The sequence below is a fragment of the Marmota marmota genome, unplaced genomic scaffold (genome assembly GCF_001458135.2).
Source record: "Marmota marmota marmota unplaced genomic scaffold, marMar, whole genome shotgun sequence".
Classification (NCBI taxonomy): Eukaryota; Metazoa; Chordata; class Mammalia; order Rodentia; family Sciuridae; genus Marmota; species Marmota marmota.
In genome coordinates, this window is record NW_026000016.1 from 2,222,333 (window position 1) to 2,238,472 (window position 16,140).

Below are 16,140 nucleotides of genomic sequence, written 5' to 3' on the forward strand. Positions count from 1 at the left end.
CAGAAAAAATAACAGAATTAACACCTGGGTGTGGCGGTGCACGCCTATAATCCAAGCTGCTCAGGAGGGTGAGGCAAGAAGATTGTGTGTTCCAAGCCAGCCTCAGCAATGGCAAAGAGCTAAGCAACTCAGTGAGACCCTGTCTCTAAATAAAATACAAAATAGGGTTGGGGATGTGGCTCAGTGGTCGAGTACCCTGAGTTCAATCCCCAGTACCAAAAAAAAAAAAAACAAAAAAAACCCCACAAAAAAACAAACAAACAAAAAACCAGCAGCCATGTATTTTGAAGGACAAAGGAAAAAATTCTAGTTCTCTGGCATATGTCATCAGGCTATCCTCTTGATTAGAAAAGGAAAGTCCATTGATGTGAATTGTGATTATAGACTAACTACTCTTCTGTGATGTGGTTATGCTTTGCACATTGATTTAAAGAAAAGTGTCAGTTCAATATAGAAAGAAATTTCAATTTTATAAGAAAGGAAAGGGTAGGCATCTTTCCATTTCTTTCTCTCGTCATGCAGTTTCTTTCTCCTATAGGTTGCGGGGGCAATCTTACCACTTCCACAGGTGTATTCACATCCCCGAACTACCCAATGCCTTACTACCACAGCTCTGAATGCTACTGGTGGTTAAAAGCCAGCCACGGCAGCCCGTTTGAACTGGAATTCAAAGACTTCCACTTGGAGCATCATCCAAACTGCTCTTGGGATTATCTGGCGGTATGTGTAGTATTTCAGTTGAGCTACTCACTGCTCCGTTCTCGTCCAATACACATAATGCATTTATTTTTATTTTTGATTTTCAGGAAAGGGGGGCATTTAAGCAGGACATCCACATAAGAAATTTAAGCAAAATAAAAACTTAAAAGAAATTTGATGAAAACATTAATCTTCTAAATACAGTATTACCAAATGACTTGATACAATATGTTTGTAAAATATTTTGAATATGAACTGTTAAGTTGTGGTTAAAAATACCCTAAAAGGGGTTATAGAATGGGTTATTACCATCCTCTACATAATTTCCATAGGTATCTTAAAGACATAGTAATTTGGAGAACTATTTTGGTGAATTAAAGAAGATAATTAGAGTCATCCAACTGTGACTTTTTATCATACCAGCAATTCACCATGGTCCACTAAAAATATGAAAAACTACTAAAGTTTCACAAATTATAATCTAGGAAATCAAAAATAAAGGATTATTGATGTTAGCAATGACCTCAAAATATGTACTAGACTTTCATTTTCAATGTTCAGACTTTATCCTTATATCACATACTTATTACTGTGATGTCTAAATTGTCTGAGTTCATGATCTGAGTTTATAGGTACTATGGCAAATTTTTAAAAGATATTTTATTTCAGGGCTATTCTTTTATCTCATATATATTTTTTTCCTTGCCAGAGTCCTACTGAGTATTTTTTCTCTATTTATTCAGAGTCCTTTAGATTACATATATAGCCACAACCATCTAATATTTTAAATATTTTATTAAAGGTCTATGATGGCCCAAGTACCAGCTCTCATCTGTTAACTCAGCTTTGTGGGGATGAAAAACCACCTCTGATCCGTTCTAGTGGAGACAACATGTTATTAAAACTAAGGACTAATGAAGGTCAGCAAGGAGGTGGCTTCGAGGTCAAATACTGGCAGAGTAAGTATGTGTTACAGTCACTCGGTGACTAGAGTGTGACATCAGACCCTTGATGAAACTGAGAGAAGTATAACCCATGGGTTTGAGCCATTGAAATTAATCTTAGTTTCTTGTGTGAAATTTTTAAATTTAAAATTTCTTCCTCATATGAAGAGAAAATGCTTAGTTATTAAATTTAATCTCCTATAAGTAAATCATCTGACCAAACTATAAACACTTAAAAGAGTATGTAATATCTTGAGACTGTTACAATCCAGCTGAAGATCACTGTAATGATGATTAATACTTTTTCATATCACATATATCACACGTTACAGTCTTCTCATTAGACATTATTCCTTTGTACAAAGTAGTCTCCCACCCTAGGTTTGGTCTTCTACCTTAAAATGCACCTTAATTTTAAGGGAAGCTGTGGTCCTTATGAGTAGGCACATTTTTTACTGTGGAAAAAACTGGTCCTGGTAGAGATACTATTTTAAATCTTTGCTTCCCCATAAGGCAATGTGGCCAAATCAAAGGGGCATTGAACAAAATACCAAAGATAGAAGAATGAATGGAACATAACTATCTTAGGTTCATATGTTAATACACGACCAGTGAAATTCCAGATCATGAACAACCACAAGAATGGGATCCTAATTAGGATAAATTATACTCCAAGTATACATAATATGTCAAAATGCACTCTACAGCCATGTATATATAAAAGAACAAATTAAATTTTTTTTTTTTAAATATCAACAAGCTTGGAGTGTGTCCTGGCCCCCACCCCTTGAAGAGGTCATTTTCTTCTCTGGGTTTCCACAATTTCTTTTCATTTCCTACAATGAAGAGATTAAATTAGGTAATCTCTTAAACTCTTTTCTCATTGGGGAATTAAATGTTTTTTGAAGTTAGTTTCAAAATGAGCATTCATGAAAACAAAGTTTCTTTGACTTCATGTTATTTAACAAATACTTGTATTTTTTGGAAGTATAAGTCCTTACCCCACTAAATTTAAATGGATCCATAATTTTGACACAGTTATCTAAAAATGGAATGGAAAGTCACAAAATTATATGTCACATACACAGTATCCCTGGGATGTTGAAAGAATATTCATGTCTAGCTTTAATTTATGCATGGATTTGAAGATTCACATTCACTTATATATATTTGACCGAATTCTCAATAGTTTTGAATAATGCATTTTAATATATAGCTTTGTTCCTCAGAAGTTCATCATTATTATGTATACAAAAAAAACTCTTTCAGGTTCTATTAGGGACACATCTGTTAGGTGTAGCTTCTAATTATTTCCTTAATTTTATTATTGTGGTGCTAGTTCATTTCATAGTTACATTAAGTTTTTTTATGAAAAGCCTCCTCCTTTGCTTTTTATTCCTTTAATATTTAATTTTTCTCTCAGACTTTCAGAATACTTAAGGAGCAAATTAGTATTCCTTAAAGGTAAAATCAGAGGTGACCTGTCAAATTTTGTATAAAATTTTCCATTTGAAATTGGAGGTTTGCAGATAATAGAATGTGTGAGAAATGAGAGCAACCCGTATGGTTGATTGAATCCATTTTTCTCTGTTTTTCTCATCGTGGTATATGATATCTGTGTGCCTAATAGGTGTAACCTCTTGAAGGCATTGAAAACAACATCATTCTTTAAAAAGCTTTTGCAGACAAAACTGGGACCCAAAGATTTTTAAAGAGGGATGGTTTGAATATTAACCTTGTTCCACCAAAGGAAGAATTTGAAGAGACACAAAGGCATACTTTTCTAAACCCTAAGTTTATCATTGGTATTCTAGGCACCTTTCAGAATACTGTGTGACCTCATGAATATAACTATGAACCATACTTTTCAGAGACACCCTCTTTCAATATAATGTTTAATTTCCTGCTTTATTTTATTGCACACCATAAAGACAACATGAAAAATACTTGAGAAGAGGTACATATATGTCTCGTTCCAGTCATTAGGATTGACATTTACTCCCAAAGGTAGACATACATGGAGGTATTTGGTGTGGTTTTGTTGAATATTCAACTGAAGAAAATGCCACCACTGGATTGAAGGTTTTTTTTTTCTTTTAAGATTTAAGATTTTCATTTCTTCTTTAAATCTTTCTCACTTCCCTTTATTAGGTTAGAATTTCTTGATGACTAACTAGAGGAATAACAGGCTTACTTGTGGATTTCATGCAGATCTCTGAATGTTCTGCAAAACCATGTTGCTACTCACATTTAGCATTCACACAGGACTTTGCATTTTCTTGTTTTGCAGGGGAGGGTACTGGGGATTGAATTCAGGGGTACTCGTCCACTGAGCTACATCCCCGGTCCTATTTTGTATTTTATTTAGAGACTGGGTCTCATTGAGTTGCTGAGGCTGGCTTTGAACTTGTGATCCTCCTGGCTCAATCTCCTGAGCTGCTGGGATTACAGGCATGTGCCACTGCACCCGACTAGGACTTAGTATTTTCAAACCCGTTGAATTTAAAAATTAAAATTTTTACCTCTTCAAACCCGTTGAATTTAAAAATTAAAATTTTTACCTCTTCTGATTGTTAAAGTTAGAAAAACTGAAGAACAATTTAATACACTTCTCTAAACAAACAGAGCATATTGCTCTCTTAGTAGCCAAGTTATTCTGCTATCATCCAATGTTGTGCCTATTTTAACATGAATATTCCATTTCCATGACAATTTAAAGCTTGAGTCACTGAAGCGTCATTGCCCATTTGTTCAAAATAGAGGCACTGTCACTATAAAAATGCTGTACCAAATATTTATGTACGTATATAGTGTTTTTAGCCTAGTTTATGTATGTATATAGGGTTTTTAGCCCTGCTAAAAACATCTCACACACATCTTGGCACAATTATGAAAAAGGTGATAGTGGTTTTAACTATCACGCTTGTTTTTTTTCAGCATGTGAGAACGTGGTGATAGTTAATCAGACCTACGGCATCTTGGAGAGCATAAATTACCCACATCCTTACTCTGAAAATCAGCGTTGCAACTGGACCATCCAAGCAACAAGGGGTAACACGGTGAACTATACGTTTTTAGCATTTGAGTTGGAAGATCATACAGACTGCTCCACAGATTATTTAGAGGTATGTATTCTGAAACTCAATAAATCAGTGCACTTTCAAATCAAAGTAGAACAGCCACTTAGAAGTCATCATGCATTTTAGGATCAAACTCCTAACTCTGCCTGAACATCATAAACCACCCATGTTATTTGTCTGTTCACTACCTAATCTTAACATTAATCTATTACATTATGTATGCAAAGAAATACATATGTTTTAGGCTTCAGTGTAATTTTTTGGACTAAGTGATCTCATTATTTAAATTGCACAGTACATTTTGGTTGTTGTTTCTATGTCTGTTCTCCAGAAATAAGAGACAAGAAATATGTTGGATTATCTTGGACTTATTTAATCCCTAATTAGTAGGAACAAAGTATCATGATTTTGATTCTTATTTTTATTTTAAAATTTAGGTTCCTTTCAGTTCATTTTCTTTTTGTTATATCAAAGTTTCTATTTTTATAAAAATGATTGCCAGTAACATTTATTCAACTCTGTCTATGCAATGCTATGCAATAGAAGTTGTTTGAGTATTAGGCAACCTAAAATATGAGGTAATCTGCTATTGTTATAAGGAGAGATTTTATTTATTAAAGCTTTTTTCCCCTAACTTGCATATGTAGCTTTTAAGGTTATAGTTGAAAAGTTAGGCAACTACCTATTTTACTTATTTCACTATTATAATTATTCATTCATGTATAAAACTTCATGTTATAGAAACATATTAATTTAGACATATTGGTTTCTATTTTCACACTTAATAAAACAATTTCATTCAAGTGATTTACATATATTTTAACAACTATTTTTCATCATTAATAAAATCACTTTTTGAGTCATCAAATATATCTTTATTTTCATGTAAGAAATATGTAATACTATTAAATTTCATATTGTTTTCATCTTTGCCACCTTTCCACACCACAGTGATTCAATGTACTTCTGTGATTCAAGTTCAAGGTCATCAGTGATTTTTAGAATTCTTAGTTGCCAACACTTTCAACATCTAGTACTCGTAACTCTTAGGCCATATCCTGTGGGAAAAAAATACTCTATCTTTGTAAAAAAAATTTCTTTCCAATCTTATTAAAATTCTAGAATGGTTGCAGTTGTTTGCAGTTAATATTTTTTTTCCAAATAGTTCTTTTGCTTATTGAAACAAAGAGAAACACCACTACCTTAAGAAACTGAGGGGCTAAATATAATGAGATTCCTTTCTTTTCTTTTTTTCTTGCTTTTCAGGGGTAATTTTTTGGGGGGATGGTCATTTACTGGGGATTGAACTGAGGGACACTTTGCTACTGAGCCACATCCCCAGCCTTATTTTGTATTGTATTTAGAGACAGGGTCTCACTGAGTTGCTTAGAGCCTTACTTTTGCTGAGGCTGGCTTTAAACTCGTGATCCTCCTGCCTCAGCCTCCTGAGCTGCTGGGATTATAGGCATGCCCCACTGTGCCCAGCCAGGAGTAATTTTTTTGATTAAAAAAATCTTAGTTATATTAATAAAAGTAGAGTATTATAGAAATAGTAGGCTTAGTGTTTACCCATTAAAAGTTATATTTACCAATCAGTCTTCTATGAAAATATGACATGGCATGGAACAAACTTAAGAGCATGAACTTGGCAATGGTTTTAAAATCCACCTTTCTTGATCTAGAGTAAGATGGACCTCACAATGTGCTTACCTGGAGCAGTCGTCATTTTCTTCACATGGTGACAAGTTACCTTCAAAGCCCCTTGTTTGTACCATAAGCATTGCAACTGATCATATCTATTTTTACCAGTTGTGACTATTCTCATGCCCAACTGACTTGTAGACTTCATGAAAGGCTGCACTGTCTCCTTCCAACTGTAACCTGAGCACTTATACATTGGGACATTAGAGGAATTCCAGTGGTACTGATTAAATTGAATATCACAGTCAGATTTATCGCCGTCTAATGACAGCGATAATTAATGAGAAAGAATTGAATTCCAGATTGGCCTTTCTGGAAATCCCTACATGTTCATTTCAAAATCCTACAACTTTGAGCATAAGCCAAAACAAAACACATCACCTTGCAGTGCATTGCAGGTATAACAACATAATAGTTACCCTCGTGGTGATTTGATGATGTATATGGGGAAAGCTAGAGAGAAGACAAAGCTTTTGGACTCGACTTTACAGGAGATGTTGGCACAGAGAGTGGGGAGGAAATGAGATTCGTTTTTTCCAGGAACTGGACTCCACTTCTCTGGACTCACTTAATGATAGAACAGTCACAAGAAAAGCTCATCAGGTAATTTTTGGAGGTGTTGGAAGACTCAAATAAAAAAACAAATACTTGTTCCAACATTACAGAGCAGTTAGAGGCCCCTGTCGATGATGTGTCTGTGGTGTTACAAGCCATTTCTGTTGTGCAACACTGATGGTGAAAGCAGCAGAAACACAGAGTGAGAACCAGAAGTTCAGAAAAGCTTTCCAAAGAACAACACTGTTGCCAGAGAGAGGCAGGAGATCTTTTTTTCCATCTCTATAAGCCAAGGGGCAAGACCAGAGCAATAGCTACAGTGGCTGGCCTAGGATGGAAATTTTTAAAGCACAAATAGCCATTTAAGCAGAGAAAAATCCCAAGCACAAAAATCTAGTTCCCATTATTTTAATAACTTGTAGTTAAAGTTTTTTTTTTTTCAAGTGACTTAGCCAAGCGCCAATTGAGTGAAGTTACTACAGCCAGAATTCAGTTATTTTGAATTAATACTGAAACTATAAAAAGACTTGATTAGGTGCTGGTCAAACACTATGCCTAACTTTGCTGAGAGGTGTGGGTTGTTAAGGATCCCACTGGGTACCAAACCCATTCCTCATTGTTTCGTCTTCTGGACAGATTTGGAAATAAAATATTCAGTGATAGAAAGGGTCAGTTGCTTAAAAGAGCAAAACTGAATTGCTCATTGCAATTAGAAGTCAACCTTAAAGGATTCTGTTTGAATTTCACTTTTTCATTTGCGTCTGAACCTGAGTTTCCACGTGGAAGAGGAGGTTCCTAATAGTGACTGAGTGTGTAAATGGAAGTGATGGATTTGGGACAAAAACGGCACAAAGATAGATGAAAACCCAGGGTAGGTGTCGGGACAACAGAGAGCAGTGTGAGATGAGAAGAGGAAATCTAAGAGGTTACTGTGGTATGGAAGCCAAGAGAAGGGAGGATAACGGAATGGGACAGCAATCAAGGTAGTGAGATGCTCTAGCGCAGTAAAGAGAGGTCAGGATTGGGAAGTGTCTCTTGGGGATTTGTGTGACTGGGCAGAGAAGTCTTTGGGGGGTGGCAGGAGGCAGATCACATTGTGAAGAGGCCGGAAGGAGTTGAGCATAGACTGAATCTTCTGGAACAGACAAGAGTGGAGTAAGCTGTGGTCTCTCTCTTCAGGGCTCATCGTTCCTATCTCTGACTGTTCCACATGTGCCAAGCTTTCACGGAACATGTTCCTCTGCGTGTTCTCTTTAAGTCACTGTCTCCCCAAATGTGGCCCCCAGAATTGGATGTCACACTCCCACTGACCTGCTCATGGCCAAGAAGTGTGGGACTCTGTTACCTGATTCAAATCCTTCAACAACAGGTTGAAGTTTAAATGGAGTTTATTGTTAACCAAGTTACAATGCTTACCTGTGTCAAGACCCAGAATCTGCAGGTCTCTTTGTGGGAATCAGTATGGCCTTATGTAGTTAAAAAAATCTAAAAGGATATTATTCTTAGTAGGTTATTCTTGCTTTTCTGAGAATTCTATCACCTCATGATCCTCATTCATTTTAGAACATTATTTGTTTGCATAAAGACTCATTGGCCATTGGCCTATTATTTCTCCAGAAATAATTGATAAGATTGTCATGCAAGATGGCACCTTTCTTAAACACTCTGAAGTCACAGATTCTTTGGGGCTAAAGGGGATCAATTTATTAAATATCTTTGGAATAGTCGGTACTTAAATAAGTCAGTAATCATAGCTAATATTTCTTGAACATATATTATTTGCTAGGTAATTCTCATAGCAGTGCTTTAATGTAGGAAATATCAGCCACATATGACAGGTGAAAAAAGTGAGGGAGATACAGGTCATCCATAGTTACAAAGATTGTAAGTGGCAGAATCAGGCTGTATGCCAGGCACTGTGGCTTAGGCAGGCTCTCTTGTCCACGGCACCTCACATCCCATGGACTCTCTTTCAGACCTTTCTGACACACTCACAGGGTTCACAAGGGACTGTAGGTGGACCTCTCAGAACCACCTCTCCACTGACATTCTCACGAGGAGAAACAGATGCTGTTTCAGCGTGACTTCTTCCTAGAAGAGGCCATGTACCATAATGACCTTTTTCTTTGTACATGCCAGCAAATTATTTTTAGCATCTGATTTAGCATATTTTTTTCCAAAAAATCAATGGCAATCCTCCTCAACTGGGAGATTCCAGAACAAATCTTTTCCCCATTTTGGAAGATAGAACATTTTCCCTATAGGTTTTTGGCAGCTCTCCTAGCTTTCACTGTTCTGGTTTCTGCTCTACACTCAAATTGAGCCATGCGGAAAGGCTTCGTGTCTGTGGAGGGATTGATTGTGAGGATAGTAAAAGACCTTGGGACACACAGGAGGTGCTGAGAAGCCAGGAAAGGCCCAGACGGAGGCAGCTAGGTGGACTCTATTCTCTCTCATTTCTTAAGACTCTGTTGCTTCTTTCTGACTGTTTCCATCTCTCTCTCAAAGACTTCCTCTCAGTTCCGCAGCTACGTGATTCTAGCTTCAACGTGGCTACTGCAGCCATGTCATGATGTCGCCTGACCAAGTATCTCAGGCACTTACAACCAACAGAATTTTCCCTGAGTGACAAATTCCCAGCTCAGGTGGCTCCTCTTTTTGAAAGCAAAGCTGGGGATCTGGCCTGTGAACCTCCAGGCAGTGTGACCAGCTCTGACTAGGAGCAGTGAAGTTGTACCCTCTGCCTGCTTTGCTCCCAGATTGTCTGTAGGCTGAGGCAGAACACTTTTGAGCAGGGCCATAGTTCCTGCTGGCATGTGGAAATGATTTTTTAAACACCCAGGAATTCACCAGATGACAAAATTAGTTCCGTAATGGCTGTACCTTTTAGTAGTGCAACATGCCATTCAAGGGAGCCTGGGAAAATGCACTTAAAGGAATTGACCATTTTATCCTTAAAACTGAAATTCCAGTTTCAAAATCAAACCAGGCATGTTTCTCCCTCCTCTTCATCCTGTTATACTGTTTTCTGCAAGCATTGGTCCAATGTACATCATTATGATTTCACCTTAATCATAGCTTTAAAAAATAGACTCTTGCCAGGATCAGTGGCACATGCCTGTAATCCCAGAAACTCAGGAGGCTGAGGCAGGAAGATCCCAAGTTTGAGGCCAGCCTCAGCAATTTAGCAAGACCCTCAGCAACTTAGCAAGACTCTGTCTCAAAATTTAAACAAATAAAAAGGGCTGGGGATGTAGCCGAGAGGTAAAGTGCCTCTGGATTCAATTCCCAGTAAGAAAGCAATACAAAAAATCTTTTTTTTCTAAATGCACTGTTTCCCAAAACTCAGCTAATTTGTATCTGTGCTCATACAATGGGCAGAAAGTTTCTTAGATTGACATATTCAGCTGTTTCCCATTTTATTGCTTCCCTAAAAGTTACTTCTCACTTTGTTGTCAGAATTTAATTTTTTAGTATCTGTCATTTCTTTTGATTCTTCTTTTTCTCTTGTGTTTCTTTTTTCATTTTATTCCCTTTTTTGACCCACAATCTCCTATTTCATTTTTAAGTCTGAATTGCCAAAACCTTAAACCCATGACTGATGTGTTCAGCCATCATAGGTCCTAAGGCCAATGGATCACTTGCTACATGTGTGGTCAGATTTTCATCTCTGTGACCAAAATACCTGACAAAACAACTTAGAAAAGTTTATTTTGCACTCAAGAGTTTCAGAGGTTGAGTTCATGGTCAGCTGAGCCCATTGCTCTGAGCCAAAGGAGAGGCAAATTGTCATGGCAGATGGGCATGTGGGTGAAAGCTGCTCAGCTCATTAGCCAGGAAGCAGAATGGGTGGAGGGAGGAAGCCAGGAACAAAATATAGTCCCCAAAGACACACCCGCAATGACCTACTTCCCCTAGTCCTCCCCCACCTATCTTCAGTTACCATACAGTAGTCCATTCAAATTATTAATCCACAAAATGGATTAATCCACTATTAATCCACTGATGACGTCAGAGTTCTCACAACCCAATCACTTCCTAAAAGCCCCACTGCTGACCCTTGCGGTATTGAGAACCATGTTTTCAACACAAGTTTTTAAAGAACATTCCAGATCCAAACCATGACATTCCCAATACTTTGGTCACTTCCACATTATCAATCAATATTTTTCCAGCCAGAATTAGTCCAGAGTACCATCTCTCTTCACTGTTTTCTTTGCTTTCAGAGAGAGAATAACATACAGAATTCATCCTTGTATATCTTTATTTTTTTTTTTTTTGCCACAACAGTGCCAATATATTTCCTTTCTAGAAGACTGCAGTCTCTACTGTGGAGGTAGCTGATCGTGGAGGGTAATATCCCTTTTACTAGCTACTAAATCTGGCCACACTCCAATATCACTTGAGAATCTTGTTAGAAAAACATGTGCCCAGAGGCCACTCCAGGCTTGATCCCAGCTCCTGGAGATTCCAGGGGAGCAGGCCTCCCACAATCCTTCAGGCAAGCACTTGAGGCCACTTCCACGGTTAGCCTATTTTATCTTCACTTTAAATCTCTCTCCCATTTTAAAGTTCTCTTTATATTTTTTTAATTAGGTATCTTCTTAACATATTATTTTGTGCATAATTAAGTATTTCTTTTCAAATAGATCTTACTTTCCCATTGCTATGGCTTACCCTAGTCCTGGTGATACTGCATTATTTTACTTATTTCATCATGTAAACAATGTAAGATGGACTGTACAATTTTTGTATTCTATTCCTGCACTTACTCCTCTCTTTCTTTATTTGGCATCTTCGCCACTATCATCTTCCATCCCATCCCTTCACACCTTATTGTTCCTTCCCCTTTTTCCCTTGTGACAGGCTTCAAGTCCTCTTGATGATGTCAGGGACTTCTGTCAAATGCATTTCCCTCTAGTCTTTGTAAGATGTATTTCATCTCTTGCCAAATTCTTGCTGATGTCATCCTTCTCGCCAGATGTTTATATCATTATTTATTTCACTCCCGTGTCTTTTTTTCTCAGTTGCAAAATAATGCATTTCCAAAGAAAGAATGGACAAAGAACATCACCCCTGTCCCTGAGTCTTTCAGTTCAATGCCAGTGTGTCTTCTATGTTTGTAGCCTCGGCAACATTTTCTACACCTCTACTGTGAAACATCTGGCCAATGTGATATTGTAATTAGTTATGGGAATACTAGCTCTTATTAGGGAGAACTGATGCTTAATGCAACACAGGTTTATTTCCAATCACATCAGAATCGAATGTTGGTGTTGCTAGACTTCCACGTGGTAGTTCATGAATTCAGAGAAAGGAAAAGTCAATTTGGGGGAACCACATAGCTGTCTCTACCACAAATGTAGGTAGATGTTTCATAAATGTTCCAATGTGTTTGAGAAATGCCAAATTAAACACAATTAAATAGGGTTTGCTGTTTGCTGGTAGCTGTGCTGACTGTGGGACTTATGCAAGCTTCCCTGTCCTAAATATCCATTGTTCATTCATTCATTCCATCAGCCAGTAGAATATATTTTAAGACACCTACACTGCGGAAATATAACTTCATCATCAGTGTTCATTGTCATCATGGAACAAACACAATTATCAATTTATCACACAATAAAAATTTACCACAGGCTCTGTTAAGTGTTGTGGGGGAGAGATAAAGGGCGGTCTGAAGACCTGAGACCAAGATGATAGGTGGGTCAGGGACAGTGTCCCTTCTGAAGAAGGAAGCATGGAACAGTCACTGTAGAAAGTTGTGTTTGAGGACCTGAAAGAAGACAGGCTTCCAAGGGGTCAGGGCCCTGGACAGACAGAGGCTGTGGGCAGGTTGAGAGCATCAGTGACTTCCCACAGAGCAGCCGGAGGTGTTTCAAGGTTGTGAGGAGAGAAACAGCATGATCAGATTGGGACTTTTAAAAAACAAAACTCTGGCTACCAGAATAAGTTGGAGAGAAGTAAAATATCTGTGCAAATCAAGTAGAGAGACTACTTCAGATCAGGTGAAAGAGATGTGGTCATTCCTCTGCATGGAAGAAAACTGATGAAATCAAAAGCTGGTAGGAGATAAATTTGAAAGAAATGAGCGAATGATTGGATGATGGCCGGGAGTACACAGTGAAGGAAAGGAAGACATCAGGACCCAGCCTCATAGAACTGCACGCAGGGACAACAATGAGGACAGACAGTTGTCTCCTCAGGAAGCAAACTCTGTGGGGCACACTGAAGGCAAGTTTCCAAGTAGATTTTCCTTTGAATTTTAAGTAATTGACATGTATTAGACATTTGCTTTCCTTAGAGCATGCTCAGGGAAACACTCTTCTAGATATTTTCCAAGTTTATTCCATTTTTATTCTCATATAAATGAGCATAACTTTTAAAGTTCATGAGGTGTTAAAGTTCCCCTTCACATCTAAGATGTTTGTTTTGAAAACTGCAAGACTATTTTCCATTCATTAAATGTCTACCATGTGCTAGCCACTGTTATAGAGAGTTCCATAGATATTATTGCCTGTCATCACAATAATCCAGTATGTTATGCATATTTAATACAAAGGAGAGCTGGGACTGAGACAAGGATCAGTCCTCAGTTCAGGATCACACTTGCAAGAAGAGATGGAGCATGGGATCATGCTCAGATCTCTGTCACCAGCATCTGGGCTCTGGAGCCCACCTGAGTTCAAAGCCGGATTTCCCATCACTACCTTTGGTCCTAGGCAAGGAATTTAGCTTCTTGCTGCCTCAGTTTTCTCACATGTAAAATGGGGCAATCATTGCACCAACTCATAAAGTAGTTATAAGATTAAAGAAGATAACTTGCCCACCTTGCAAGAACTGTACCCAAGAGATGTTTATTATTTTTCTCCCACCCTGCTTCTGGAGAGAGCTTATTAATCCTACTTGGCCATTTAAAGTCTTCTTGGACATTTCAAGAAGTTTTTTCTCATCTTTACAACAATCTCTCCTCCCCACTCTTTGGAAGTGCCCTCCTCCTGACCTGTCAGTCAGGGGCAGTGGCTATTCAGCTGCTCAGTAGCTCCCACAGTTCACAGTTGGCTCTTTCTTCTCCAGGTTCCCTTACTCCATGCACTTATCTCTTGATAGAACTTAGACTTCACTCTATTCCCTCTGGATCTGCTCACAGGCAAATTTCTTCTCTCCATTTAAAGATGTTTGCATTATCCTCTCTAATAAGGGAAGTATAAACACATGTTTGTGTTTGCAGCACGTATTACTGGTGGTCACGTAAGGCTTAACAGCTTCCATATAGAATCCAAGAACAATTGCTCAGTTTCCAAGTTCTAAGATAGACCACAGCCTTTAGTTCTGTATTGAAAACAACACCAGAAACCGCTCTTGGAGGGAGTCATTGCTAAAATCAGATCTGCTTAAACCAGTTTCTTCTATCTGCTGACTGGTGGGGGATGCTAAGAATAAAGATTTAATCCCTTAGTACTCCTAGAGAATGCCACAGCACCCAAGGAAAATAGCAGAAGGAATCTTGCTGAGTCTTCTCTACATCTGTTTGGTATAGTGTAGTACTTCAGAAGGAAGATTCTGGAGCCAGTGTGCCTATGTGTAAACCCAGGCCTACCACTTACTAGGTTGGTGACCTTAGATGAGTTACTTAGGTTCTGCATGTCTCTAAAAACTGGGGTAATGCCTGGAGCAGTGGCACACAACTATAATTCCAGTGGCTCATGAGGCTGAGACAGGAGGATCATGAGTTAAAGCCAGCCTCAGAAACTTTAGTGAGACCCTAAACAACTCAATGAGATTCTGTCTCTAAATAAAATATAAAAGAAAGGACTTGGGAATGTGGCTCAGTGGTTAAGCCCTCCTGTCCTCCTGTTCAATACCTGGTACAAAATTGATTGATTGATTGATTTTTAAAATGGGAATAATTGAGTTAATAATGTCAAGAGTCAGAACAAAGTCAGGCACATTGCAAACACTTATATAAATGTTCACAGCCATTATTTCAATTGATGCAGGTGTTAAAGAAACACCTTAGATAGCAATTCAGAGAAATTCAGAGAGTATTCAGTTCTTCAGGCTGAGATATAATTAATAGTTAATAATAATTAATAGTTAATTAGTAATTACTAGTTCTTTTCTCAAGACACTTAATTTTCCTTTTGCTTTTTGTCTCCAGACTGCTTCCTTGATACATTTCGGTACTTCTTACAAAGGATAAATGATAAATAATAAACTTATTTTAATCCACTTATTTTGCTGGAGGCTCTGTTAAGAAATAAATTGAAAGCTGCCCAATGACACAGGCCTGCAATGCTAGCCACTCATGAGGCTGAGGCAGGATAATTGCAAATTCAAGGCTAGCCTGAGCAACTTAGTGAGACGCTGCCTCAAAATAGAAAATAAAGAGGGCTGGGGATGTGGCTGAGTGGTAAAGAGACTCTGGGTTAAATCCCCAGTATCCACCCCTTCCCCCCGCAAAATTGAACTACTAACCCTCTACATAATCTCAGTTTCCAGAACTCTAAATGGAGATAACTATACTACCTGTGTTATGGAGCTGCTAGGAATTTTAATTTAGAACTTTTTGCAGCACAGGGAAACTGCCAACAAATATTATCTACAATTATTTCAACAAGAACATAATTCTATGAATTATTTTCTGCTCTCTGAAGCATTTTGCAGTACAGAAAAAGCTATGGTTTCCAGAACAGCCTTCCCAACTATGATTAACATAGATTAACACAAAGTGGCCTCATGCCCATGTATTGAAAGAGGGGCTCCTTCCCCTGCCTCTCAGTTTTCCTACAAAAGCCCTGAAGGTACTGTTTGAATCTGCGAAGTGCAGTGGTTAAAATCTCACTTGCTAGTTGAGAGAAATGCAGAGAAGCAAAAGAGACTTTGTGTCTGAGCAGTGGTGTGTCTCAGCTCAAGCTCATTATCAGGGTGCCTTAAACACTTCCTGGACAGATGAGTCATGCTTCCTGGAACTGTCTGTCAAAGGAAGTTAGCTTCTAGGACTCTGGCCTCTTTCTTAGAGCTCAGAGATAAGCCATTACAATTCTGAGGACAGCTGCAATTCTAAAACATAAAGAGTAGCAAGAATACACTGAACAATTCAGTTTACAGTTTAATACCAGATAGAAGTCTAGCACTCTACTGGAATGATCTGCCTTCAA

General features: G+C 38.0%; 1 protein-coding gene across 1 annotated transcript in view; it reads left to right on the forward strand.

Annotated features, from left to right (window-relative positions):
- Nucleotides 1-16,140, forward strand: part of Cubn (cubilin) — a 280,157-nt gene that overhangs the window by 74,896 nt on the left and 189,121 nt on the right. The window contains exons 25-27 of the mRNA XM_048809051.1: nt 539-720; nt 1,502-1,658; nt 4,581-4,768. Of these exons, the coding sequence (XP_048665008.1) occupies nt 539-720; nt 1,502-1,658; nt 4,581-4,768 (527 nt within the window). The remainder of the gene's footprint in view (nt 1-538; nt 721-1,501; nt 1,659-4,580; nt 4,769-16,140) is intronic.